General features: G+C 42.4%; 1 protein-coding gene across 2 annotated transcripts in view; it reads right to left on the reverse strand.

Annotated features, from left to right (window-relative positions):
* The window catches only part of DOCK2 (dedicator of cytokinesis 2), a 471,688-nt gene that overhangs the window by 254,036 nt on the left and 190,236 nt on the right, over positions 1-27,416 (reverse strand). For both annotated transcript variants that reach the window (XM_072145916.1, XM_072145917.1), the window contains exon 25: positions 25,039-25,145. In XM_072145916.1, coding sequence (XP_072002017.1) covers positions 25,039-25,145 — 107 coding nt within the window. The remainder of the gene's footprint in view (positions 1-25,038; positions 25,146-27,416) is intronic.

The following is a 27,416-nucleotide window of genomic DNA, read 5'->3' on the forward strand; positions in this document are numbered from 1 at the left end:
TTTTGTGGTAAGAGTTGTATTTTTTAAATGGCTTCATTTATATGGTAAAATAACATAATGCTAAACATTTAATAACCCTTTCCTAAGGGGGAACAGAACAAAACTTGCTTTTTTCAATAAAATATTTATTTGGATAGCATAAAAAAAATTAGAAAAATTATTCTGTAGGTAAGTGTGAATAGGAAGACATCATACATGTACAGGTTTTCCAATGTTTTACTACTTCAGCAAATAAGTACATCTTTTTGGAAAAACTCATACCTTTATGTGTCACCATTAGAGATGAGCGAGCGCTAAAATGCTCGGGTGCTCGTTATTCGAGACGAACTTTTCCAGATGCTCGAGTGCTCGTCTCGAATAACGAGCCCCATTGAAGTCAAAGGGAGACTCGAGCATTTTTCAAAGGGAAAATGGTTCGAGAATAAAATGTGTTAATTAATTGAAAAAGAATGTCTTCTGATAAGTTAGCAGATGTATGCAAACATCTGCAATCTATTCTTCACTGTTCCGCGCATATATTATCCGTGCCGCTCCCCGATGTCTCCGTGCCGCTTCCCGATGTCTCCGTGCCGCTCCCCGATGTCTCAGTGCCGCTCCCCGATGTCTCAGTGCCGCTCCCCAATGTCTCCGTGCCCCGATGTCTCCGTGCCCCGATGTCTCCGTGCCACTCCCCGATGTCTCAGTGCCGCTCCCCGTGCCCCGATGTCTCCGTGCCGGTCCGTGCCGCTGCCCGATGTCTCCGTGCCGGTCCGTGCCGCTGCCCGATGTCTCCGTGCCGCTGCCCGATGTCTCCGTGCCGCTCCCCGATGTCTCCGTGCCGCTCCCCGATGTCTCCGTGCTGCCGCTGCCCCATGTCTCCATGCTGCCGCTGCCCCATGTCTCCGTGCTGCCGCTGCCCCATGTCTCCGTGCTGCCGCTGCCCCATGTCTCCGTGCTGCCGCTGCCCCATGTCTCCGTGCTGCCGCTGCCCCATGTCTCCGTGCTGCCGCTGCCCCATGTCTCCGTGCTGCTCCCCAGTGTCTCTGTCCTGCTCACCGTGTTCTTCAATGTGTTCTTCACACATATATATTGTTCTTCACATACTATTTTGTTCGCACCGTTCCGCGCGTATCCTCCGACAAGTAAGCAGATGTGCCGAACATCTGTAATCTATTCTTCACTGTGTTTTTCACTGTGTTTTTCACTTAAATGATCCTGTGTTCATTGTGTTCACTGTTTTTATTCTATTCTTCATTGTTCTTCACTGTGTTTTTTTAATTAAATGCTCGATCTCGAGCAGGGGAAATACTTGTACGAGTATACTAGCTCATCTCTAGTCACCATATTACATAACTATACCTTGCACATTCTTCAATCAAATTACCTTCATTAGGGCTAAAATAATAATTTAATTAGTGCTAATTAGCAGGCTTCCAACTTTTTGATTGTTTTTTATTCTAATTTTCTGGGAGGTAGAAAGCATTAAATAACAATAGTTGTTTGTTTCACAATAAATGGACTTACACTTGGAATACCATGATGACTGGGACAAATAGGATTTTGAAGATGGCAGACCCTGAGATCTTCAGCAGACCTCCAGCTGGCAACACATATTGTGTTGGGGGAGGTTGATGGAAGCTTGATAGTGGTAGTTAAGAGGTTAAAATCCTCTGCACTGAGAGATTTTCATAGAGGCATATCCAGCACGAACCAGCCGTGTTTAAAAGCTGGTCTCCTGCTACTGATCATACTGGAACTTTTCTAGTGCCAGTGCAATCACCAGGTGAGAATGGTCATCCGAATGCAGCAAGAACTGCTAATTAGGACGAGCATTCATAGTATCATAGTTTATACGGTTTAAAAATAGACACTTGTCCATCAAGTTCAACTAAGGAAGGGGAGGGATTGCATGAGGAAGGGATTTAGGGGAAACAATTCTATATAACATAACTATCAATGTTATTTAGGTGTAAAAAGGCATCTAGACTAGAGATGAGCGAGCACTAAAATGCTCGGGTACTCGTTATTCGAGACGAACTTTTCCCGATGCTCGAGTGCTCGTCTCGAATAACGAGCCCCATTGAAGTCAATGGGAGACTCGAGCATTTTTCAAGGGGACCAAGGCTCTGCACAGGGAAGCTTGGCCAAACACCTGGGAACCTCAGAAAAGGATGGAAACACCACGGAAATGGACAGGAAACAGCAGGGGCAGCATGCATGGATGCCTCTGAGGCTGCTTAATCGCACCATTATGCCAAAATTATGGGCAACAGCATGGCCATGACAGAGTGACAGAATGAAGCTAGATAGCATGTAAAACATCCAATAATTGACCCTGACACTATAGGGGACGGCATGCAGAGGCAGCGGCAGCAGCGGCAGGCTAGAGAGTGGCATGGCGACATACCCTAAATGGACTCAGGCTTCAAACCAATGGGTGGCAGAGAGGAACCAAAGGAGGTGAGCAAGAAGCGCTCAAATAATATCGGTACATGATAAAAGTTTGCCAGTATATTTTGTGGATTACACCCAAAATTCTGCCTGACACAGCTCGTTTGATAAGGGGACCATGTATGGAGGCAGTGAACTAGTAGTAGATTAAAGGTTCTGCAGTTAAAACTATGTTAGTTGGATCTTGGCATGGAGCTGGCGCTCCGCTGCCAGGCGAGCTTTCGCCAATCCAAGCCCCTGTCTCTAGGCTACTCCCCAAACAGCACTTCTAAGAACCTTTTGTATAAGATCAAGTGTAGTAGCGTTCTTATAAGTTTGGGATATGGCGGGTGAGGGGAATGTAAACAGATGCGCAAGAAGCGCATGATGCGCATGGAGCTGGCGCTCTGCTGCCAGGTGAGCTTTCGCCAATCCAAGCCCCTGTCTCTAGGCTACTCCCCAAACAGCACTTCTAAGAACCTTTTGTATAAGATCAAGTGTAGTAGCGTTCTTATAAGTTTAGGATATGGCGGGTGAGGGGAATGTAAACAGATGCGCAAGAAGCGCTGAAATAATATCGGTAAATGATAAAAGTTTGCCAGTATATTTTGTGGATTACACAGCAGGGTGGCGACAAAGTTAACAAGTTTGATGTGGAATGCCCTGTAATAGCTCTTGGGCGGTGTGCCTTTTATCGCCTAGGCTCAGCAGTTTGAGCACCGCCTGCTGTCGCTTAGCGACGGCACTGCTGCTGTGCCTAGAGCTACCGACTGATGGCGCCATGGCCACGGATGGTAATTCGGAGGAGGTGGAGGAGGGGTGGGAGGAGGAGGAGGTATACTAGGCCTTTGAGACCTGGACCGAGGTAGGCCCCGCAATTTTCTGCGTCGGCAGTATATGACCAGCCCCAGGGTCAGACTCGGTCCCAGCCTGCACCAAGTTAAGTGTAGTAGCGTTCTTATAAGTTTAGAATATGGCGGGTGAGGGGAATGTAAACAGATGCGCAAGAAGCGCATGATGCGCATGGAGCTGGCGCTCCGCTGCCAGGCGAGCTTTCGCCAATCCAAGCCCCTGTCTCTAGGCTACTCCCCAAACAGCACTTCTAAGAACCTTTTGTATAAGATCAAGTGTAGTAGCGTTCTTATAAGTTTAGGATATGGCGGGTGAGGGGAATGTAAACAGATGCGCAAGAAGCGCTGAAATAATATTGGTAAATGATAAAAGTTTGCCAGTATATTTTGTGGATAACACAGCAGGGTGGCGACAAAGTTAACAACTTTGATGTGGAATCCATGAAAACAACCCAAATTTCTGCCTGACACACCTCGTTTGATAAGGGGACGATGTATGGAGGCAGCTATATGGACGACTTTTGGAGGTAGCAATGGAGACAACGTGTGGAGGCTGCTATGGAGACAATTTAATTTGGATAGTGCCTGTATGTGGCAGTCCAAAAAAGTTTTCAAACCAGAGGAGCAGGTAGGTGGCCCTCCAGAAAAATTAAATAGATTGAGTGCCTGTATGTGGCAGTCCAAAAAAGTTTTCAAACCAGAGGAGCAGGTAGGTGGCCCTCCAGAAAAATTAAATAGATTGAGTGCCTGTATGTGGCAGTCCAAAAAAGTTTTCAAACCAGAGGAGCAGGTAGGTGGCCCTCCAGAAAAATTGAATAGATTGAGTGCCTGTATGTGGCACTCCCAAAAATTGTTTAAAACAGAGGACCGGGTCGGTGGCCCTCCAGAAAAATTAAATGCATAAAGTACTATAGCTAGAGCCAGTGGGCCCTGTCAAAAAATAGCCAGTTTCCTCTGCTTTACTGTACAAAGAGGAGGAGAAGGAGGAAATGAGGAGGAGGAGGAGTGGATAAATTATTCAGGTTGAGCTTCCTTCACCTGGTGGAGATTGGAAATTATGAGAAATCCAGGCTTTATTCATCTTAATAAGCGTCAGCCTGTCAGCGCTGTCAGTCGACAGGCGTATACGCTTATCGGTGATGATGCCACCAGCTGCACTGAAAACCCGCTCGGACAAGACGCTAGCGGCAGGGCAGGCAAGAACCTCCAAGGCGTACAGCGCCAGTTCGTGCCACATGTCCAGCTTTGAAACCCAGTAGTTGTAGGGAGCTGTGTGATCATTTAGGACGATGGTATGGTCAGCTACGTACTCCCTCACCATCTTTCTGTAAAGATCAGCCCTACTCTGCCGAGACTGGGGACAGGTGACAGTGTCTTGCTGGGGTGACATAAAGCTGGCAAAAGCCTTGTAAAGCGTACCCTTGCCAGTGCTGGACAAGCTGCCTGCTCGCCTACTCTCCCTCGCTACTTGTCCCGCAGAACTACGCACTCTGCCGCTAGCGCTGTCAGAAGGGAAATACTGTTTCAGCTTGTGCACCAGGGCCTGCTGGTATTCATGCATTCTCACACTCCTTTCCTCTCCAGGGATGAGAGTGGAAAGATTTTGCTTGTACTGTGGGTCCAGGAGAGTGAACACCCAGTAATCGGTACTGGAATAAATTCTTTGAACGCGAGGGTCACGGGATAGGCAGCCTAGCATGAAATCTGCCATATGCGCCAGAGTACCAACGCGTAAGAATTCACTCCCCTCACTGGCCTGACTGTCCATTTCCTCCTCCTCCAACTCCTCTTCTTCTGCCCTATACACGCTGAACAGTGAAGGACTCAACAATGGTCCCCTCTTGTGTCTCGCCAACATTCTCCTCCTCTTCCTCCTCATCCTCCTCCACCTCCACCTCCTCCGATATGCGCTGAGAAACAGACCTAAGGGTGCTTTGGCTATCAACAAGTGAATCTTCTTCCCCCGTCTCTTGTGACGAGCGCAAAGCTTCCGACTTCATGCTGATCAGAGCATTTTTCAACAGGCCAAGCAGCGGGATGGTGAGGCTGATGATGGCGGCATCGCCACTGACCATCTGTGTTGACTCCTCAAAGTTACTCAGCACCTGACAGATATCAGACATCCACGTCCACTCCTCATTGTAGACTTGAGGAAGCTGACTGACCTGACTACCAGTTCTGGTGGAAGTTGACATCTGGCAGTCTACAATCGCTCGGCGCTGCTGGTAAACTCTGGATAACATGGTCAGTGTTGAATTCCACCTCGTGGGCACGTCGCACAACAGTCGGTGAGCGGGCAGTTGGAGGCGGCGCTGCGCTGCCCTGAGAGTGGCAGCATCTGTGCTGGACTTCCTGAAATGCGCATAGATGCGGCGCACCTTCGTGAGCAAATCAGACAGATTGGGGTATGTCTTGAGGAAACGCTGAACTATCAGATTTAACACATGGGCCAGGCATGGCACATGTGTCAGTCTGCCGAGTTGCAGAGCCGCCACCAGGTTACGGCCGTTGTCACACACAACCATGCCTGGCTTCAGGTTCAGCGGTGCCAGCCACAGATCAGTCTGCGCCGTGATGCCCTGTAATAGTTCTTGGGCGGTGTGCCTTTTATCGCCTAGGCTCAGCAGTTTGAGCACCGCCTGCTGTCGCTTAGTGACGGCACTGCTGCTGTGCCTAGAGCTACCGACTGATGGCGCCATGCCCACGGATGGTAGTTCGGAGGAGGAGGTGGAGGAGGGGTGGGAGGAGGAGGAGGCATAGTAGGCCTGAAACACCTGGACCGAGGTAGGCCCCGCAATCCTCGGCGTCGGCAGTATATGACCAGCCGCAGGGTCAGACTCGGTCCCAGCCTCCACCAAGTTAACCCAATGTGCCGCCAGCGATATATAGTGGCCCTGCCCGGCAGCACTCGTCCACGTGTCCGTGGTCAGGTGGACCTTGTCAGAAACGGCATTGGTCAGGGCACGGATGATGTTGTCTGACACGTGCTGGTGCAGGGCTGGGACGGCACATCGGGAAAAGTAGTGGCGGCTGGGGACCGAATACCGAGGGGCGGCCGCCGCCATGAGGTTGCGAAAGGCCTCGGTCTCTACTAGCCTATAGGGCAGCATCTCCAGGCTAAGCAATCTGGAGATGTGGACATTAAGGGCTTGGGCGTGTGGGTGGGTTGCACTATATTTGCTTTTCCGCTCCAGCGTCTGGGGTATGGAGAGCTGAACGCTGGTGGATGCTGTGGAGGATCGTGGAGGCGACGATGGGGTTTTTGTGGCAGGGTCCTGGGCAGGGGGCTGACTATCAGCTGACACAGGGGTAGGAGCAGTGGTGTGCACGGCCGGAGGTGAACGGGCTTATTGCCACTGAGTGGGGTGTTTAGCATTCATATTCCTGCGCATACTGGTGGTAGTTAAGCTATTAGTGGTGGAACCCCTGCTGATCCTGGTTTGGCAAACGTTGCACACCACAGTCCGTCGGTCATCCGGTGTTTCCTTAAAGAACCTCTAGACTTCTGAAAATCTAGCCCTCGCCGCAGGAGCCCTCGCCACGGGAGCTTCACTAGTTGACACATTTGGCGCTGATGCACCAGCTCTGGCCCTGCCTCTCCGTCTGGCCCCACCACTGCCTCTTCCAACCTGTTCTGGTCGAGGACTCTCCTCCGTCTCAGAAGCACTGTGTTCACCCGGCCTATCAACCCAGCTTTGGTCTGTCACCTCATCATCCTCCGATCCCTCAGTCTGCTCCCCCCTCCGACTTCCTGCCCTGACAACAACTTCCCCACTGTCTGACAACCATGTCTCCTCATCGTCGGACACCTTTTTACACACTTCTTCCACTACGTCAAGAAGGTCATCATCATCCACAGACTGTGACTGGTGGAAAACCTGGGCATCGGAAAATTGCTCAGCAGCAACCGGACAAGTGGTTTGTGAGTGTGGGAAGGGTCCAGAAAACAGTTCCTCAGAGTATGCCGGTTCAAATGCCAAATTTTCCTGGGAGGGGGCAGACTGGGGGGGAGGAGGCTGAGGTGCAGGAGCTGGAGGAGTGGCGATTTCGGTGACATGGGTGGACTGCGTGGAAGACTGACTGGTGGACAAATTGCTCGAAGCATTGTCGGCAATCCACGACATCACCTGTTCGCACTGTTCTGGCCTCAACAGTGCTCTACCACGAGTCCCAGTAACTTCAGACATGAACCTAGGGAGTGTAGCTCTGCGGCGTTCCCCTGCTCCCTCATAAGCAGGTGGTGTCTCACCCCGCCCAGGACCACTGCCTCTGACCCCTGCAGTAGTTGGACGCCCACGTCCCCGCCCTCGTCCTCTACCCCTAGCCCTCGGGTTAAACATTTTGAAAATGAAAGTTATAACTTTAATTTTTTTTTAACTTTTTTTTGTGTTTTTTGTTTTTTTTTGTGTTTTTTAGTTTTTAAAACCAAACGATGCTATCCTATTGCTATGGCTATTTTCTAGCCAAGTATGAAAGCACACTGCTATGCCAGATGAGATGACGCTGAGTTATTAAAAAAATAAACGTAAAATAAAAAAGGAAATGGCAGACTGTGCCTAATTGAAATCCAACCCCTAATAAATTTTCCCACTTCGGTCTTTGCGATGGATATGTGCGTCACTAAGCGCAAAACACAGCGGTCGCAAGTCTCACTACAAATTGCTCACAATTTGCTAGTAGATGCACTGCAGCAAGTACAGCCACCAGCAGATCAACCAGAAATCAAATATATATAACGCTACTGTAGGCGGAAGTAAGCCGTTTGGATTCTCCTATGGCTATTTTCTAGCCAAGTATGAAAGCACACTACTATGCCAGATGAGATGACGCTGAGTTATTAAAAAAATAAACGTAAAATAAAAAAGGAAATGGCAGACTGTGCCTAATTGAATTCCAACCCCTAATAAATTTTCCCACTTCGGTCTTTGCGATGGATATGTGCGTCACTAAGCGCAAAACACAGCGGTCGCAAGTCTCACTACAAATTTGCTTACAATTTGCTAGTAGATGCACTGCAGCAAGTACAGCCACCAGCAGATCAACCAGAAATCAAATATATATAACGCTACTGTAGGCGTAAGTAAGCCGTTTGGATTCTCCTATGGCTATTTTCTAGCCAAGTATGAAAGCACACTACTATGCCAGATGAGATGACGCTGAGTTATTAAAAAAATAAACGTAAAATAAAAAAGGAAATGGCAGACTGTGCCTAATTGAAATCCAACCGCTAATAAATTTTCCCACTTCGGTCTTTGCGATGGATATGTGCGTCACTAAGCGCAAAACACAGCGGTCGCAAGTCTCACTACAAATTGCTCACAATTTGCTAGTAGATGCACTGCAGCAAGTACAGCCACCAGCAGATCAACCAGAAATCAAATATATATAACGCTACTGTAGGTGTAAGTAAGCCGTTTGGATTCTCCTATGGCTATTTTCTAGCCAAGTATGAAAGCACACTACTATGCCAGATGAGATGACGCTGAGTTATTAAAAAAATAAACGTAAAATAAAAAAGGAAATGGCAGACTGTGCCTGATTGAAATCCAACCCCTAATAAATTTTCCCACTTCGGTCTTTGCGATGGATATGTGCGTCACTAAGCGCAAAACACAGCGGTCACAAGTCTCACTACAAATTGCTCACAATTTGCTAGTAGATGCACTGCAGCAAGTACAGCCACCAGCAGATCAACCAGAAATCAAATATATATAACGCTACTGTAGGCGTAAGTAAGCCGTTTGGATTCTCCTATGGCTATTTTCTAGCCAAGTATGAAAGCACACTACTATGCCAGATGAGATGACGCTGAGTTATTAAAAAAATAAACGTAAAATAAAAAAGGAAATGGCAGACTGTACCTAATTGAAATCCAACTCCTAATAAATTTTCCCACTTCGGTCTTTGCGATGGATATGTGCGTCACTAAGCGCAAAACACAGCGGTCGCAAGTCTCACTACAAATTGCTCACAATTTGCTAGTAGATGCACTGCAGCAAGTACAGCCACCAGCAGATCAACCAGAAATCAAATATATATATAACGCTACTGTAGGCGTAAGTAAGCCGTTTGGATTCTCCTATGGCTATTTTCTAGCCAAGTATGAAAGCACACTGCTATGCCAGATGAGATGACGCTGAGTTATTAAAAAAATAAACGAAAAATAAAAAAGGAAATGGCAGACTGTGCCTAATTGAAATCCAACCCCTAATAAATTTTCCCACTTCGGTCTTTGCGATGGATATGTGCGTCACTAAGCGCAAAACACAGCGGTCGCAAGTCTCACTACAAATTGCTCACAATTTGCTAGTAGATGCACTGCAGCAAGTACAGCCACCAGCAGATCAACCAGAAATCAAATATATATATAACGCTACTGTAGGCATAAGTAAGCCGTTTGGATTCTCCTATGGCTATTTTCTAGCCAAGTATGAAAGCACACTGCTATGCCAGATGAGATGACGCTGAGTTATTAAAAAAATAAACGTAAAATAAAAAAGGAAATGGCAGACTGTGCCTAATTGAAATCCAACCCCTAATAAATGTTCCCACTTCGGTCTTTGCGATGGATATGTGCGTCACTAAGCGCAAAACACAGCGGTCGCAAGTCTCACTACAAATTGCTCACAATTTGCTAGTAGATGCACTGCAGCAAGTACAGCCACCAGCAGATCAACCAGAAATCAAATATATATAACGCTACTGTAGGCGTAAGTAAGCCGTTTGGATTCTCCTATGGCTATTTTCTAGCCAAGTATGAAAGCACACTACTATGCCAGATGAGATGACGCTGAGTTATTAAAAAAATAAACGTAAAATAAAAAAGGAAATGGCAGACTGTGCCTAATTGAAATCCAACCCCTAATAAATTTTCCCACTTCGGTCTTTGCGATGGATATGTGCGTCACTAAGCGCAAAACACAGTGGTCGCAAGTCTCACTACAAATTGCTCACAATTTGCTAGTAGATGCACTGCAGCAAGTACAGCCACCAGCAGATCAACCAGAAATCAAATATATATATAACGCTACTGTAGGCGTAAGTAAGCCGTTTGGATTCTCCTATGGCTATTTTCTAGCCAAGTATGAAAGCACACTGCTATGCCAGATGAGATGACGCTGAGTTATTAAAAAAATAAACGTAAAATAAAAAAGGAAATGGCAGACTGTGCCTAATTGAAATCCAACCCCTAATAAATTTTCCCACTTCGGTCTTTGCGATGGATATGTGCGTCACTAAGCGCAAAACACAGTGGTCGCAAGTCTCACTACAAATTGCTCACAATTTGCTAGTAGATGCACTGCAGCAAGTGCAGCCACCAGCAGATCAACCAGAAATCAAATATATATAACGCTACTGTAGGCGTAAGTAAGCCGTTTGGATTCTCCTATGGCTATTTTCTAGCCAAGTATGAAAGCACACTACTATGCCAGATGAGATGACGCTGAGTTATTAAAAAAATAAACGTAAAATAAAAAAGGAAATGGCAGACTGTGCCTAATTGAAATCCAACCCCTAATAAATTTTCCCACTTCGGTCTTTGCGATGGATATGTGCGTCACTAAGCGCAAAACACAGCGGTCGCAAGTCTCACTACAAATTGCTCACAATTTGCTAGTAGATGCACTGCAGCAAGTGCAGCCACCAGCAGATCAACCAGAAATCAAATATATATAACGCTACTGTAGGCGTAAGTAAGCCGTTTGGATTCTCCTATGGCTATTTTCTAGCCAAGTATGAAAGCACACTACTATGCCAGATGAGATGACGCTGAGTTATTAAAAAAATAAACGTAAAATAAAAAAGGAAATGGCAGACTGTGCCTAATTGAAATCCAACCCCTAATAAATTTTCCCACTTCGGTCTTTGCGATGGATATGTGCGTCACTAAGCGCAAAACACAGCGGTCGCAACTCTCACTACAAATTGCTCACAATTTGCTAGTAGATGCACTGCAGCAAGGACAGCCACCAGCAGATCAACCAGAAATCAAATATATATAACGCTACTGTAGGCGTAAGTAAGCCGTTTGGATTCTCCTATGGCTATTTTCTAGCCAAGTATGAAAGCACACTGATGAGATGACGCTGAGTTATGAAAAAATAAACGTAAAATAAAAAGAAACTGCCAGACTGTGCCTAATTGAAATCAAACCCCTAATAAATTTTCCCACTTTGGTGTTTGAGGTGGATATGTGTGTCACTAAGAGCTAAACACAACGGTAGCAAGTCCCCCTGCAAATTCCTCACAATATGGTACTAGCTGCCAGCAAGCCCAGCCACAAGCAAACAAAAAAAAAAAAAGTATAACGTTATTGTAGCCCTAAGAAGGGCTGTTGGGTTCTTGTTGAATCACTCCTGCCTAACACTATTCTAATAGAACACCCTAACGCTTTCCCTGACCAGCAGCAGCTCTCTTCCTAGCGGCATCCAGACACAGAATGATCCGAGCAGCGCGGGCAGCGGCTAGTCTATCCCAGGGTCACCTGATCTGGCCAGCCAACCACTGCTATCGACGTGTAAGGGTACCACGTCATGCTGGGTGGAGTGCAGAGTCTCCTGGCTTGTGATTGGCTCTGTTTCTGGCCGCCAAAAAGCAAAACGGCGGGAGCTGCCATTTTCTCGAGCGGGCGAAGTATTCGTCCGAGCAACGAGCAGTTTCGAGTACGCTAATGCTCGAACGAGCATCAAGCTCGGACGAGTATGTTCGCTCATCTCTAATCTAGACCCTTCCCATCCTTCATTGTTAACCTGTAAACTGCACTACTGTTTATCTCACCACAATTACAAATGAAGAGGGTAGGAGAATTCTATGAATGCTTCTTTTAGATAATAACCTACATTGGTAGACGAGCAAAGCCAAGGATTATAGAAAAATCTGTTTATATAACTATATGCTAAAAACAAATAATTTCAACCAATATATCTTCATGATTTGCAGTTCCGCACATTTAATCAATCCTTCCACTACTAAAAGTAATGTCACTCTACTGACAATCAAAATGAAACAAATGTTTTAGATTATTTTATTATCTCATTAAATGGCATTAGAAGGCTGCGTGAATATCTACTTAATTACCGTTTATTGATTATGCAGATTATTACGACAACTTCCCACAAATGATACAACAGCCAAGTTGAGAAAGAAACAAATGACATGGCCTGTACCCCTGTGATGATCATTCACTTACTAAATACTTTAGTATTTGCCATGAGTATAAAATAGTTGACACAAAAATAGTAGCTGACAAAAAAATGCCGTAGTTTAATTTGTAAACCTGATTGGTCATAAGTCTGTGTGCCTTAACCTGATGGACTAAAATGAATTGACTGCCGGCCTAACTACTAAATACATTCAGACTAAGAACCCTTAACCCCTTAAGGACGCAGGGTTTTTTCACTCCTTTCTTGCTCTCCACCTTCAAAAATCCATAACTTTTTCATTTTTCCATGCATAGAGTTGTGTGAGGCTTATTTTATGCCTATTTATGCCTGCCTTTTTTTTTTTTGCGTAACAAATTTTACTTTACCGTGATGTTATTTATTATTCCATGCCATGTACTGGGAAGCTGGAAAAAAATTCCAAATGTGGAAACATTGAAAAATAAAGAGCATGTGGGTCAAGTTCTTGTGGGCTCAGTTTTTACGACATTTACTGTGCGCTCAAAGTAACACCTCTGCTTTATTATACGGTTTGGCATGATCGCGGTGATACCAAATTTATACAGGTTTTATTGCGTTTTAAAACATTTTCAAAAATTAAACAAATGTGTACGAAAAAGGAAAAAAAATTTTTGTCATCTTCTGACGCTAATAACTTTTTCATACTTTGATGCACAGAGCTGTGTCATTTGTTATTTTTTGCAAAATAAGCCGACGTTTTTATTGCTACCATTTTGAGGTCTGTGCGACATTTTGATCACTTTTTATTACATTTTTTATCTCATGTAAAATGGTATAAAAGTCGCATTTCGGATAATCTGGGCTCCATTTTCTGTTATGGAGGTCACCGCCGGCAATAACTGTTTTTGATATTTTGATAGATTGGGCATTTTGGGACACGGCAATACCTAATGTGTCTGTGATTTTTACTTTTTATTATGTTTTATAACAGTTCTGGGAAAGGGGGGGGGAGATTTTAATTCTTAATATTTTATTCATTTTTTACATTTTTTTTTACTTTAAAAAAAAAAAATTCACTCTTTCTTAAACCCTCTAAATTACATTAACCCTAGATGGTCTGATTGTTCATACCATATACTGCAATACCACTGTATTGAAGTACAATTTTTTTTTTTTTAATTTTGTCATCTTCTGGCACCAATAACTTTTTCGGTGTACAGAGCTGTGGGTGGTATCATTTTGTGCATCTTTTGACGTTTTCAATGCTACTAATTTTAGGACTGTATGACCTTTTGATCACTTTTTATTCAATTTTTGCTATCACTTTTCTGTCAAAAGTGCCACTTTTCTGTCAAACTCACCCTGTTAAGGCCCTGCCTAAAGCAGATCAACTGCCCTGGCAAGGGCGAACCCACTATCAGGAACCTAACTGATGGTCCCTGACCAACCCTACAAGATGACAGGGAAGACTTACTTCGTCTGACAGCTGCTGGATGGTGGAGCGGACAGGTAACCGGAATACAGGTCACCCTCCCACGGTGGTCCCACTGGTCTACAGGCTCCTTTGGACTCTTCCAATAGAGACTTTTAGTTCTGTTGCCTGTGTGGCAGTGACAGGCCTCTTTGCACAAGTATTCTTTGGTGGTCTGCATTCTAGCCCCTATATACTTAGGTCTGTATTTAGTTTAATGGAAGTTTTTGCGTTAATTGTCAGTGGCTGTAATCTCAGTTCAAGTCCTATTTTTAGAGATTTATGCACATAGTTTTTTCTATGTTAAGTCTATGACCCAGGTATATTATTGTGTCTACGCCAGTTTTATGTCTAAGTTTGCACCAATTGTATTTATTAAGTATTTGCACCACTGTTGTGTTGTGGTTGCACTTTGACACTTTGAAAAGCTGTGCAACACTATTGGATTATCTGGCGCAAACTGCACACGAGTGAGGTAAACTGCACTAAGGCAGATGGCACTAGTTTTCATATATTTGGGCCTATGGGTCTCCGGTTTTTGCAGATTGCTGTTGGGTTATCAGAAAAAGTGAAATTACAATCCCTAGCTTGTGGACAAAGGGGAAAAAACACTTGCATTCTTCTTAGTTTAGTAAATTATATTCCAGATTCTTTGTGACGTGACAGCAGAAAAGAGAAGGGTTTAGTATAGAGAATATGGCACACAAGAGTTTCAGTAAGACAGACCTTACTGGAGTCTTTCTTAACCTTTTTAACATCCTGGGAGATTTGACAAGTATGAATTATACAAGAGAATTTGCATTGCATTAAGGATTGAAATTATAAGTCATTCATTTTCTTTTTAATAGACTTGTAACTGTAAATAACTGAATAAAACATCTGTAAATGAAAATAAGCAATAAAACAAAGTACCGTAGATACACTTTGTAAATGTTAGTGTTTTTCTATTTCATACTTCATGTTTAAAGAGGACCTGTCACACCCATAACAGAAGCACTAGGAACTGCTTACTAAAGTCTCCAATGCAGAAGTGTTAACGCTAACAAATATTGCTGCTGTATCTTCCCCCGGACCAACCCGCCGACTCCAAAGGCTGGCCTTCACGCGGCAGTCACCGTCCCTAGCCCAGCCATCGCATGAATACGCCAGACCACTTTAAGAGAGGTCCGGCGTTTCTATTGTACTTTATAGCAGTGTTTGTTATAGTTATCGTAGGGTTCCGATAATGCTAGCAGCGTAATACTGCTGCATCGGAGATAGTGCTAGGAGCTGCTTACTTTAGTAAACAGCTCCTAGTGCTTTTGTTATGGGTGACAGGTCCTCTTTAACCCCTTAATGACCGCCCTATCGGGTTTTTACGGCGGTCATTAAGGGTACTTCTTCTGATGCGACGCCTTTCTACGGCGGCGCATCAGAAGAAGTTTTCGGGACACCGGGTCTCGCTGGTGCCGGTGTCGGGCTGTGATATCACAGCCCAGACCCGGCACTAACACCCGGGATCGGAAAAACTCCGATCCCGGGTGTTTAACCCCTTGCACGCCGCGGTCAAGCATGACCGCGGCGTGCAAGTGTGTCCCCCGTGGATCGGACCCCCCCGGTGTGCTTACCGGGGGATCCGATCCCTCCTGCCGCTGCCCCGGGTTCCGACGAGTGACCCGGGGCTGTCGGCTCCTCTTCTCACCGGGTCCTGCCTTCCTGGCAGGACCGGGCTGTAAGTAACTGAGCATGCGCAGCATGCTCAGTTACTTTCACTATACACTGCAATACAAGTGTATTGCAGTGTAAAGGCTTGAATAAGCGATCGGATGATCGCTTATTCAAGCCAAGAAGTAGAAAATGTAAAAAAGTAAAAAAAAAAAAAATGAAATCTTTTTATAATATAATTAAATAAATAAATAAAATAAAAGTCCCATAATCTCCCCAGTAACACATAAAATGCAAATAAAGTATATAAAACACAAAACACGTACATATTTAGTATCACCGCGTCCGTATTAATCTGTACAATAAATCTAAATCAATATTGAACCCGCTCGGTGAACTACGTAAAAAAAAAAACTCGAAAAACTTCCCATAATATACAATTTTTCATCAAACACCATCACAAAAAATGTTCTAAAAAGTGATCAAAAAAAGTTACGGTACCTAATATGATACAACTGAAAAGAACAACTGTTTTCGCAAAAAATAAGCCCTCAACCAGATCTGACAACAGAAAAATACAGAAGTTATGGCCCTGAAAAGTTGTCAATAGTAAAAACAATGCGATTTTCTCCAATATTGGTTTTGCTCAGGAAAATTGAGCAAAATAAGAAAAACTATATAAATGAGGTATCACCGCAATCGTAGTGAACCAGAGAATAAAGATAAAATATTATTTTTACGTTACGGTGAGCGGGGGGGGGAAATGCTCACAATCCAAAATAAAAATTGATGATTTTGTTTGTGTCCCCCTTGAAATAGTTAATAAAATCTCATGAATAAGCTTTAGACTCCCAAAATAAATTATTTATACATTGTATCTCATCCCATAAAAAATAAGCCCTCATATGATCGCATTACCAAAAAAAATAAAAATTTATAGGTCGTACAATGTGACAATACAAATCTGCTGTGGACGGCGCCTCCATTCATTCTATACTCGGCCGTGCGCCCGTACAGCAGTTTACCACCACATATGTGGTATCAGTACACTCGGGAGGAATTGGGCATCAAGCGTTGCAGTGCGTTTCATCATTTAATTTATTCTGAAAATGTCAGTTTTGGCCTAAATGAATGTATTTCCAAAAAAATTCCATAGTTTCTAAATCGCAGGTCCATATTTTTTAACCCATGTGAAACACTTAAAGGGTTAATGGACTTAATAGAAGTTGTTTTACATATGTTGAGGGGTGAACTTTCTATAGTGGGGTAATTTATGAGGTTTTACTATTATTTAGGCCTCTCAAAGTCACTTGAAAGCTGGCAATTGGCTGAAAATGGCAATTTTCATGAAAATAAGAAAAATCGCACCTAAAGTTCTGCACCTCATAACATACTAGAAAAATGACCGGAAGCATAAAATATCATCCCAACATAAAGCAGATATTCTGTAAATGTTAATTATCAAACTTTTTGGGTAGTTTTACTTCCTGTCTGGAAACCAGAACATTTCAAACTTGGAAAATGAAGAATTTTTACAAACTTTTGCCAAATTTTCACTTTTTTTCAGAACGAAACGCAAAACTTATCACTTAAATTTTATAACTAACATGAAGTACAATGTGTCACGAGAAAACATTCTCAAAATCACCAGGATATGTTAAAGCGTTCCGAAGTTATAACCAATTATCGTGAGACATGTCAGATTTGAAAAATCGAGTCTGGTCATTTAGCTGAAAACTAGTGTCGGTGATAAGGGGTTAATATCGCTTTCATTAATAATTGTTTATAAAGTAGAGTAGTAAGGGTTTCAACTAGTGATGGAAAAGGACTATTGTCAGAAATTAGGAATTTCCACTAATCTATAGAATAATATGTGCAGTATACAGTTGTATAACAAGATAAAAGAAGCCAAGTACAACAGATAACAAAGCAAAGACTATATAAGTTCTGCAATATTTTAGCAACTATATTAAGTGGGTCATTTTCATGCACTAAAAGAAATCATTGGATTCTTATGTGCTATATTGCAGATTCAAATTGTGAATTTATACTCCACTTCAACACTTACCTGAAGAATTTAATGGAATTATATTGTAAATCTTAAAGGTTTGGCTTAACGCCAAGCATTAACACAATCCATTTGTATTGATTCAGTTCATAAACTCCTCATCTTTTTTAAGAGGTTTACAGTAATATCCTGCAATGTTTTGCCCATGGGATGTGAAAGGAAGGGACTTGTACATAAATTACGGAAAACTTTGCACAGTTCTCTTAGTTCTCCTGTCTCATCACACTTGTATATATAATTATAAGCTGAACCACTCAGCTTATACTCGAGTAAATATCAAAAGAAAAAAGAAGGAGCAATACTATTCATTAAAAGCAACATGACATTCATGTATCTTTATTTCATTCCTTTATAAAAAAAAAAACTAAACAAAACAACAACATACAAATAAGTAATCACAGCAAGAATAATGTTAGAAAAAAACAGTAACTGCGGTCCACTGCCACTACTCCTAACCAAGAGACACCATCCGGGTACTGTCCAATAGCTAGGGGAATATCCCTAAGGTCCATGCCTATGTAACATAGAACTAACAAGGTCCCATAGTTCAGGTACTCTGGACATATATAATAAGACAAGCGTCTTACCCATGATGTAAATACGGTGTGGCAACAGGACACCTCAACACTTCTTCAGAGGGTACAGTCTACCACATTGGGAAGCCACTTTATGGCATTATGATGTAGCAGTATCTTGAAGATGTGGTATTTAATTATAGTAGAGTGAGCAGGCAGAATCCGGGGTCCATGACATTGGGTGGGCCATTGGCAGGGCATAGAGACATTCTTGCAATGCTGTAGCTGTCGGCTGGCCTCTCCTCTTCCTCTCCTAACAGTGACCATGTTGCAAGTGTACAACAATTACCTGACTGTCCGCAACTGCTCGGTGTCTGGGGTTGAGCTTGTGCTCCTCTACTGATTAATAGCTGAAGGGGAGCCGGTGGGTGAAAGTATCGGTGCAGCTGAAGGCTGAGGGGAGGACTGATAGCTGTACAGAGTGGGACCGGACTGAGGACTGGAGGTCATTGACCCCTGAGAACCATGCTGCTGCTGTATGAGATGCTAAGCTGGGATGTGTAGTCCTCCACACCTCCCCTGCTACTGTCGGGAAGGCTGTGTAGAACTTTTAGTCCTCTGTATATGATGTATGGGAGGATGCTGTTGGACATTTTATTAGTGAGGGGAGGATGCTGCTTGACATTTCTTTAGTGAGTGGAGACTACTGCCTACCGAAAATTAATGTAATTTTCCTGGTATCTATTTTTAATTTTTTTGTGGTAAAATTAGGTCCCTCTACTTATATCAGGGTCAGCTTAAATTTGAGTAAATAGATTTGTTTTATTTTTAAAATTTCCTTTTACCTTTTATTTTACTAAACGCATCATTTTTTAATTTCAATGTATTACACATGGCAATGTAAAGCTTAGTACACACGTGTTCATATCTTGACCCACAAACAAAAGGCCCTACGTCTGTTGTTTATGTCCCATGTGTCATAGGTGCATGAGAACCATTCACATGCTGGAAGAGAAGACTGCCCGAGGCACAAACTCAGACAAGGTCATAGGATCTGCTCCTAGTTTTGGGGCTCAAGCAGTCACCTGATACACAGAACTGTATTACTGAAAGTTAACAAATGGGAATTTTCAATGATGTTTCCATTCGATATTAAGAACTGCTTGTATTGGCTCAATGAGCTGGATCTAAAGCTGAAGAATACTAGAGAAAACTGCTTTGAAAGGATTATATAAAAAGAGATTTAGTATTTATTCACAATTCCATAAAAGTTAATCTGTTGTAAAAAGCCTACTTGGCACACTGAATCTGACCCAACCATATCTGAGCCACCATGAAAACTATTTTTTATATCAGGTAAAAACATCTGTCTTGATGTGAATTAACCACTGGAAAAGTTGAATCCGGCATCTAGCGGTTAAAGAGGTTTGCATGTGCTGTAAAATTTTGGTGAAACTGTATATACTGGGGGTCTGGAACATAATAAAACTCTAACGGTCCAGTTAGCTGTTGGGGGGGGGGGGGGCATTCAGCCAGCTTTTGCAGTGATGACTTGTGTTAGCCACTGATTGGCTAACATAAATATATAAAAAACACCAATATGCCCTACAGTGCTGTTCACGCAGACAACTAAACTATTGTTCCTAAAGACTTCTACAAGCCTCAAACACTTCTTAATTTTAGTAACAGATCAAGTAACGGGACAATTTAGGGCTGATTTCCCTTTAAATCGAAATTTATTTAATATTAAGTTGTTAAATGGAGTCTGTGTTTCTAGAATAATTTAGCAACTTGAGGATTTACATTCTAATAAGCTACTTAGCGGAAATGCTGCAGAAGTTACACAAGCTTTACTTTCACACACCAAAGTATGTTAATTATACTGACGCACTTTGAGGATTAAAACTGTTAGGAATCAAGTGTTGTACAGTAAGTATTTCTCCCACAGAACATAAATCCCTTACCTGACTTTTACTGCTTACACTTTAGACATGCCTGCCTGAAGTCCAGAAAAGTGTAGAGGAATTTGCCTACCTTGTACACATGTTTCATGACACGTTTCAATGAATATTGGGTATGTGCAAAACCTTTTGAGGTTTTTGGCTGCTTCACTAATATTTTCAAGAAGGCCGTCAAAAGGGGGCTGGGCAAGGGCAGGACTGGTGCTGGTGCATCGTCTGTTCCCATTTGGGATTCAGTGTCATGCAGCACAACTCAGGATTGGCTGATGAGTATGATTTTGTTCTTAGTTTCCATTTTGTCCTCACTAGTCTGGACACTCATTTACTCCATTCCTAGCTGATTTGAATTCCACCATACCTGTCTGTTTCCTGTAGATATCGTTCTGGGCTGCTGATGGTTAAGTAGGACAATAGTGGACAGATTCTTCCATCACTCATACTTCTCACTTGCTGGTCTGATTTGTTTGGATGTCAGGGAATTGGTCAAATCAATATCTGAACTGGGACTCTAACATGTCATGCAAGGTTTGCCTGCCCTTTCAACTGTGCTAGCTATAAGTCTTATTTCGAGCCGCTGGCATTAATCTTTGTCTGTTTTCTGACCATCCATTTTGCCTATTTTTTGTGGAATTCATAGAATAATGTAATTGTGAGTCTTCAAATCTGTAGCACATATTTAGTTCATATATATCTTTACTCAAATAAAGCCCTTTTGCTGTATGAGGGCTTTTTTTCTGCATAACAAATTGTTATTGCTAGTCATGGTCTCTACTGTACACTGGCATCTGAGCACTGGTGTATGATAGAGGCCCCCCTTCCCTCCTCAATTGTGTATGAAGAGGGCTCTACCCTCACAGACAGCTCTACCCTTCTCAGCTTTTTTTCTACATGTAGATGCCAATTATAGGTGAAATAAAAATCCTGCTGAAAAGACAGCAAACTACGACCCTTTCTAGGTTTGAGGGATGTAATGGCACCCTGGTTGGGTTAATACCATCTTCCCAGTTCCTGGGATACTTATCTATAAATTCATGTTAGGCTAGAGAAAATGCAAGACAATGAAGGAGATAAGTGTTCTGTATTATAGGGGAGCTATGGCTGGCAATGTTTTGTTGCATTTGTTAAGTCATTAGGATTTGGCACTGAATTGAGAACATACGATTTCCCTGAACTTGGAAGCTACAAGCTTGGGTAATGGTAGGGTTAGAATGAGGTTTGTATCTGAGAAATCTACCACTCAGCATACATTTATGATTGAGGTTTCTGAATGGCAGCCAGTCATTATTATAGATCTTGGTCCCAAAAAAGCTATTTGATAGAGACTACATAATCATCTTCTTATTCTAGCCAGCCAAACACTATTGAAGCAGACACCTGTTGAGACCTAAGCGTGTAGAATTTAATGGAAAGCTCTTTAGCTGAAAAAGGAGACTGCAGGATACAATAAGCACATTCCTCTGACTTCCTATAGCACAGAATGAACGTTACCTTATCATAAATGAGTAGGAGACATCACAGAATCGGACTAAATACTATGTTTGTTATCCCTATAGATGATTTAGTTTACACAAGAGCGCTCTACAGAAGATTTAAATAAGTTCTGCCAAATAATAATAGATCTCAGGAGGAATCAACCTCTGTAAGGGCGAGATAAAACTGCTTTCCATAAAAAAATGTGAGAAACAGAAAAAGATAAAAACTATACATGCAAGATCTATGGCCATCAATGAAAATACACCAAAAAGATGAAGGAACAACATCACAGCTGTGGGTAGTTATGAATACAAAGCCTTCCAAATATATAGAAAGTTATACACAGAAGCGATTCTCATGTAATGTATCAATGTGGATGACAGTAGAATTACTAGACCTTGTACGTGGAAAAATCTAAAACAAAGCGCAGATCCGAAGAATTGGATAGTTTTAGAGCAATTTTCATGATGGTCATAAATTACAGTTTTAAAATGTTCACTAACTTTTCAGGAAACTTTGCATAACTCAGTAGTACAAATAAATGGAAAAAAAAAACATTGTAACATATATTATTAACAGGGTTTTCTCACAAACAAATGGGATAGGGCCTAACCATGGGATAGGGCCTAACTTGCTGATCAGTGGGGGTCTCAGTGCTGAGACCCCCACACATCACAAAAACAAGGGGTCTGATGGGGTTCCATGTACCTCTGTCGAACCTCTTGTTAATCCATCAGACTAATGGAGCAGACGGCCACGCATAACAGTTCTGCTCCATTACTCTCTATGGAGATTATGGAAATTGCCGAGCGCCAAGATTAATGTAGCAGAATGTCATGCGCGGCCGTCTGCTCTATTAGACTGACGGAGTGACAAGGGGTCCAACAGTGGTATGTAGAACAACATCGGACTCCTCGTTTTCGCAATCTAAGGGGTCTCAGCACTGAGACAACTTTTGTTTGTGAGAAAACCCCTTTAAGAGCTTCAATGTCTAATATTTTGGCTATCATCATCCTCCTTTCTAATTTGCTTTTCATACTGAATTTGTCTTGTTAGCAAGATGGACAGAAGCAGTGGCGTAACCAGGCTAGGTTAGACCTCTGAATTGGGTTCCATTACCCCCTTAAAAATATTTGTTTATTCAGACATGTGAGTTACAATCCCACACATTTATACACTCATACAAACAGTATAAACACACCATATATACATGTATACAGAATAAGCACACATACATACAGCGCCATATACACCCAATATTCCAAAGATCAAGGCCCCCTGACACTGCCGGCCCCATAGCATCTGCTATGGTTGCTACCCCTGTAGTTAAGCCCCTGGAAATGTCAGATTACATGGAAGGTAATCTATACAGAAGGTGGGGGGGGGGCAAGGAGTCACAGCAGCTCAAAGAGCCCCAACCTCAGCTCAAAGAGCACTGCAAAATTATATAAACACAACAGAGATGACACGCATAATGGCTAGAAACCTTATCATTCCTCCTGTACATAGTGGACTACTGATGTCAAGCAAACCTTATTTACAGCAGGTCACAAAATGTAGATTTATTACTTAATTGGGGGTATGTCTCCCTCAGGACATCCCCTTTATAGATAAACTCACAGGCACTACTTCTCCACTAAAGAGTCTGTGTTTCTCATGCCTGGGAAGCAAGGAACTGGTTTGTCTTGGTAAAAGGTCCAGCAAATTTTTTGATTTATCACTTATGAATTTCTACAATCCATTTTAAGGAAACACATTACGACACAATGTTATTTAGAATGATACTGTATAAAGTAATTATGGAAATAAAAAGTGTAATCATATTCTAGTTCATGTTTTTATGTGTCATCTAATAAGAGAATGCCCTGAACTGCTAATTGCATCTTCAAGATCTTGACTACTGTGTAGGGCACAGCATCTGGTGAATATTTAGTTTGTAACAGAATCTTGACTAAGATGATTGGGAAAAAAAGTGAAAAGGAATATGGAAAAAAGTGTATTAAAATCAAGGAAAAAAGTAAATTTAGTCTGAATTAATGAGAAACCTGCATAGTAATGGCTACATGAATTTATCATCATCATCTCAAACACTCTGGGGATTGCAATATGCTCTCAAATCACAGATGTCAGGTAGAGAGAAGTTACTACTGTATAACAGGTACCAGCAGTGGTAAGGCTGGGATCACATTTTGCTTTTAGTATATGCTCAGTGTATACATCGGAGTCCCATCGTATATGCTGAGTGTAGCCATTGACATATACTGGCAGAGGCATAGATGTTGCCTCCATCTGCTCAGTTTACGACTTTCTTGTGAAAAGGACAGGATGCAAAGATGTAGCAAGAATAGATATACTGGTTTGGCTTAATCCCACACCATATCTTTAGACTTCTTGTAGGTCATACTTGGTGATAAGGGGGTTGCCTTTCAAGATAGCAATAGGAGGCATTGTTTTCCATTTAACACCTTGGAAAAGGTTTTTGCATACTTCACAAGATCTAGTCTTTCCATCCTGCTCCCTCCTGAGCGACACAATACGCTCAGCGGAGGCAGCAGAAGCCTATAGGGAATGAGTGCAACGTCCCCCAGCCCCTGCTAAGTGGATATGTCGCTCAGCAGGAGGGAGGACGCCGGTGACATAAGGACAGTGATATCACTGGCCCAGCCTGGTAGCATCTCCTGGAAGACCAAATCAATAAAAAAGTGATGAAAATTGATTGTATAAAGTCATGAAGGCAGAGAGTTTGGAAGTGAAGTCATGCTCTCCCTGCCTCACAACATCCCCTCTGCTCCGATTGAGATCATTCTTTAGTCTACTGGAGAGAGGGCTGTGATGTCTCTAGATGCAGGATTGTCAATTGCAACAAAATAGATGGATTCTGCACACAACTTTATTACTGAGCTCTCCACCTCCTTCACATCTCACTTTAAAGTTGATTTTCTGGCTGGATGGCGAAAGACAACGGGCCACAATTATCAAAAACAGTACGTGCAGTTTGCCTGTGGAATGTCTAGGTGCACCAGATTAACGATTTGTGGTGCCGTTCTTCATGAATCTGGCGCTCCCTACACTGCTCCGAGTGCATCAACTTTTCTTTGGTGCTCCTTTAACATACGGCGTGTAACACAAATGCAGCTGCGACACAAATGTGTGGGGAGCGACATATTTGTTTCTCGGACACTTCCTGAATACATATGCAAGCAGTTTGCACTAAAAGAACATACAAAGTCCGCAGGGGGATATGTTATACTGTTTTCTAACCTAATTACTAGGTCAGTTTCTGCTGACAGGTTCCCTTTATAGTAGAACCAATGTAAAAATTAATTTAGTTGCTTCTTTGATAGATGCTTATTGTACTGCGCCACACACAATTCTGAAGTCCTGACACCTATAACTATAAGTGAACAAAAGAAAGAGTCCTGAATGAAGCAGGATGTCACAATGTTCATTCTTCATATAATGTAGAAGTATACAAGTAATTATTTCTAGATGTCAAGTTTACAAAAAAGTATTGCATGACTTACCTTGTTTCTTGAACAGGTTACTGCGAACAATTTCATTCATAGACTGTACTTTTTGCTGTTGTAGTTTCTCAGGGGGAATGCACGTGTAGAACTCGTATAGAAGTTGGCTATAATAATAAAAGGCAGTGGTTACATGTTGTAATACCTCGTGTGAAACTACACAATGCCTTCTAGTGGGTATATGGGAATGTTCAAGACTCCATGTAAAACAGGGAGCTGAATTTATTTTCTTGTTTTTAAAAATATATACAAATAAATACAAAAGTGTTTGGGACGTCCTGCTAGGTTTAGTGTCCTTCTCTTTGTTTCTTTGTATGGATTGTGAAAGTATAGTCAACATTCTTGTCTCACCAAGAAAAAACAGCTACTTTGGAAAAATTTTAGAGATAGGGCTGGTTTACTGTGACTGCAGTCTGTGGCTCGGCCAGGAGAGGGGACCCTGAATCACAGACACCCCCTTCTCAAATACGGACCGCTCTATTCACTAAGAGGACTAACGTTTTATGGAACCCTTTATATACATCCTATACTGAAAACAGCCAACAATTTTTATAACCCAAAAGACATCAAAATTTTATTATGTTAAAATTACAAAACAAAAAATAGTTTGGACCAGTACACTTTACTGGAGGGACACATAATAACATCAGGGCAGGGCTAGCGGAAAACTGAAAATTGTAGTCACAGAACCTAAAACATCATCATCATCATATCATGTCTACGCTACCTCTTTACCAACATTCCTTTAATAAAGAGTTGGTATCAGTCACATTCACCTTTGTCTGGGCAGCGTGCCGAAACGTGTGTTCGGGCGGTTAGTTAGGGCAGAGGCAGGAGGTCGCGGTGTACAGCTAATATGCACTAAGAATTTCTTAACGGTCTTGCATATTGCACATATAGAAAGGGATAGACTGTCGTCCCTTCTTTTGTGGTATAACAGTGATTAACTTTTAGCACTTTAAATGCATGGGATGATATATAAATAGGGGATATGCAGTAATTTTTCCAATTATATGGAACCCTTTGAGTAGATGCGTCCACAGATCAGAAACCAACAGCATCAGGGAAATGCCATCACCGTTCCATATATGGTATTTCTACATCTCTGAGGGCCTCAACTGGCATAAGGGAGGTTATTTATCATTGTTTTTGATGGGCACTTTTGGCATAAAAAAGACTGAACTGTTTCCACTACTTCATTAATGTGACGTAAACATAGAACTACTGATAGTAAAACACAGTGATTCATGACTATGCAAAAAGTTCCATAAAATGTATCATAGTTACTCCATTCCTTTACTGGTGTATCTTCTAGGACTTTTATGCATTTTAAGACTTTTTTGAAAAAAACATCACAGACATCAAGTAGAGCAAATGAACATTTATTAAAAGGCCAAAGCCACTTTAATAAATCTCATGGGCAGCGAAGCTAAAAAATAAACATAATGATAAATAACGCCCAAGATCCTTTTGGTCAGACAGGATTTGAACCTACCGCTTCAGCTCTCTTGCAGACAATACCATTACCCATTGCAGTACATAGAAAATGTGATATAAATATGTAAGTGTGCCTCTGGCACACTATTATGTGTCTTTAGCATTGACAGGTCCTGGAGCAACTAATAGCTCCCTGATGACATCACAGGTAGAGACGATCAAAACCAAGATGGTGGCGCCACCTGCAATGGTTCTGATAGGGAACCAGGATCATTAAATAAAATTGGTTCAGGGCACAGTGCATCCTCAACCCCTGCCCATTAAAACCATTCAGTAGTACAACCTGTATACATGATGAATAACACTGTTTCTGGATATTATATAACGTGTAATCTGCTAATGCTTATTTCAGCCTTAAGTTTCTATATCTATGTTTCCTTTCTCCTATCCATTTTTCATTGTGGATGAAGGCAACTATCTTCACTTAGCTCACGTGACAGCTTTTTGTCTGGCAAGCAAGGGGGAATTCAGAAGAAATTTCCAATTGAAAGTTTATCAGAAAGGGGAAAACCTTATTATAATTACCATGTACTATTGAAAAATGCCAACATCCCCAAACCACCCTTTCCTTCTGATGTAAATTGAGTTGTCTTGCTTTGTCTATAGACAGGGTTACCTGGCAGCCCTGAAGAGCTATGTAACTATACCTTTGTGTTTGTTGTTAGGACTTCCAGTACTGTGAAAAGTAAAATTAGCAGTCAGTAGCTCTTGGAATGGCTCTGGGAGGGTCATTTAGCCTTAAAGGGGTTCACCACGAAGGCAAGTTAGGCCCTATCCACAGGATAGGGCCTAACTTGCTGATCAGTGGAGGTCACAGTGTCCGTCCAACCCCTCGCCGCTGCACAGACTAATGGAGCAGACGTGCGCACATGACCGTTCTG

This window comes from Engystomops pustulosus, chromosome 4 (genome assembly GCF_040894005.1).
Source record: "Engystomops pustulosus chromosome 4, aEngPut4.maternal, whole genome shotgun sequence".
NCBI classification, from domain to species: domain Eukaryota; kingdom Metazoa; phylum Chordata; class Amphibia; order Anura; family Leptodactylidae; genus Engystomops; species Engystomops pustulosus.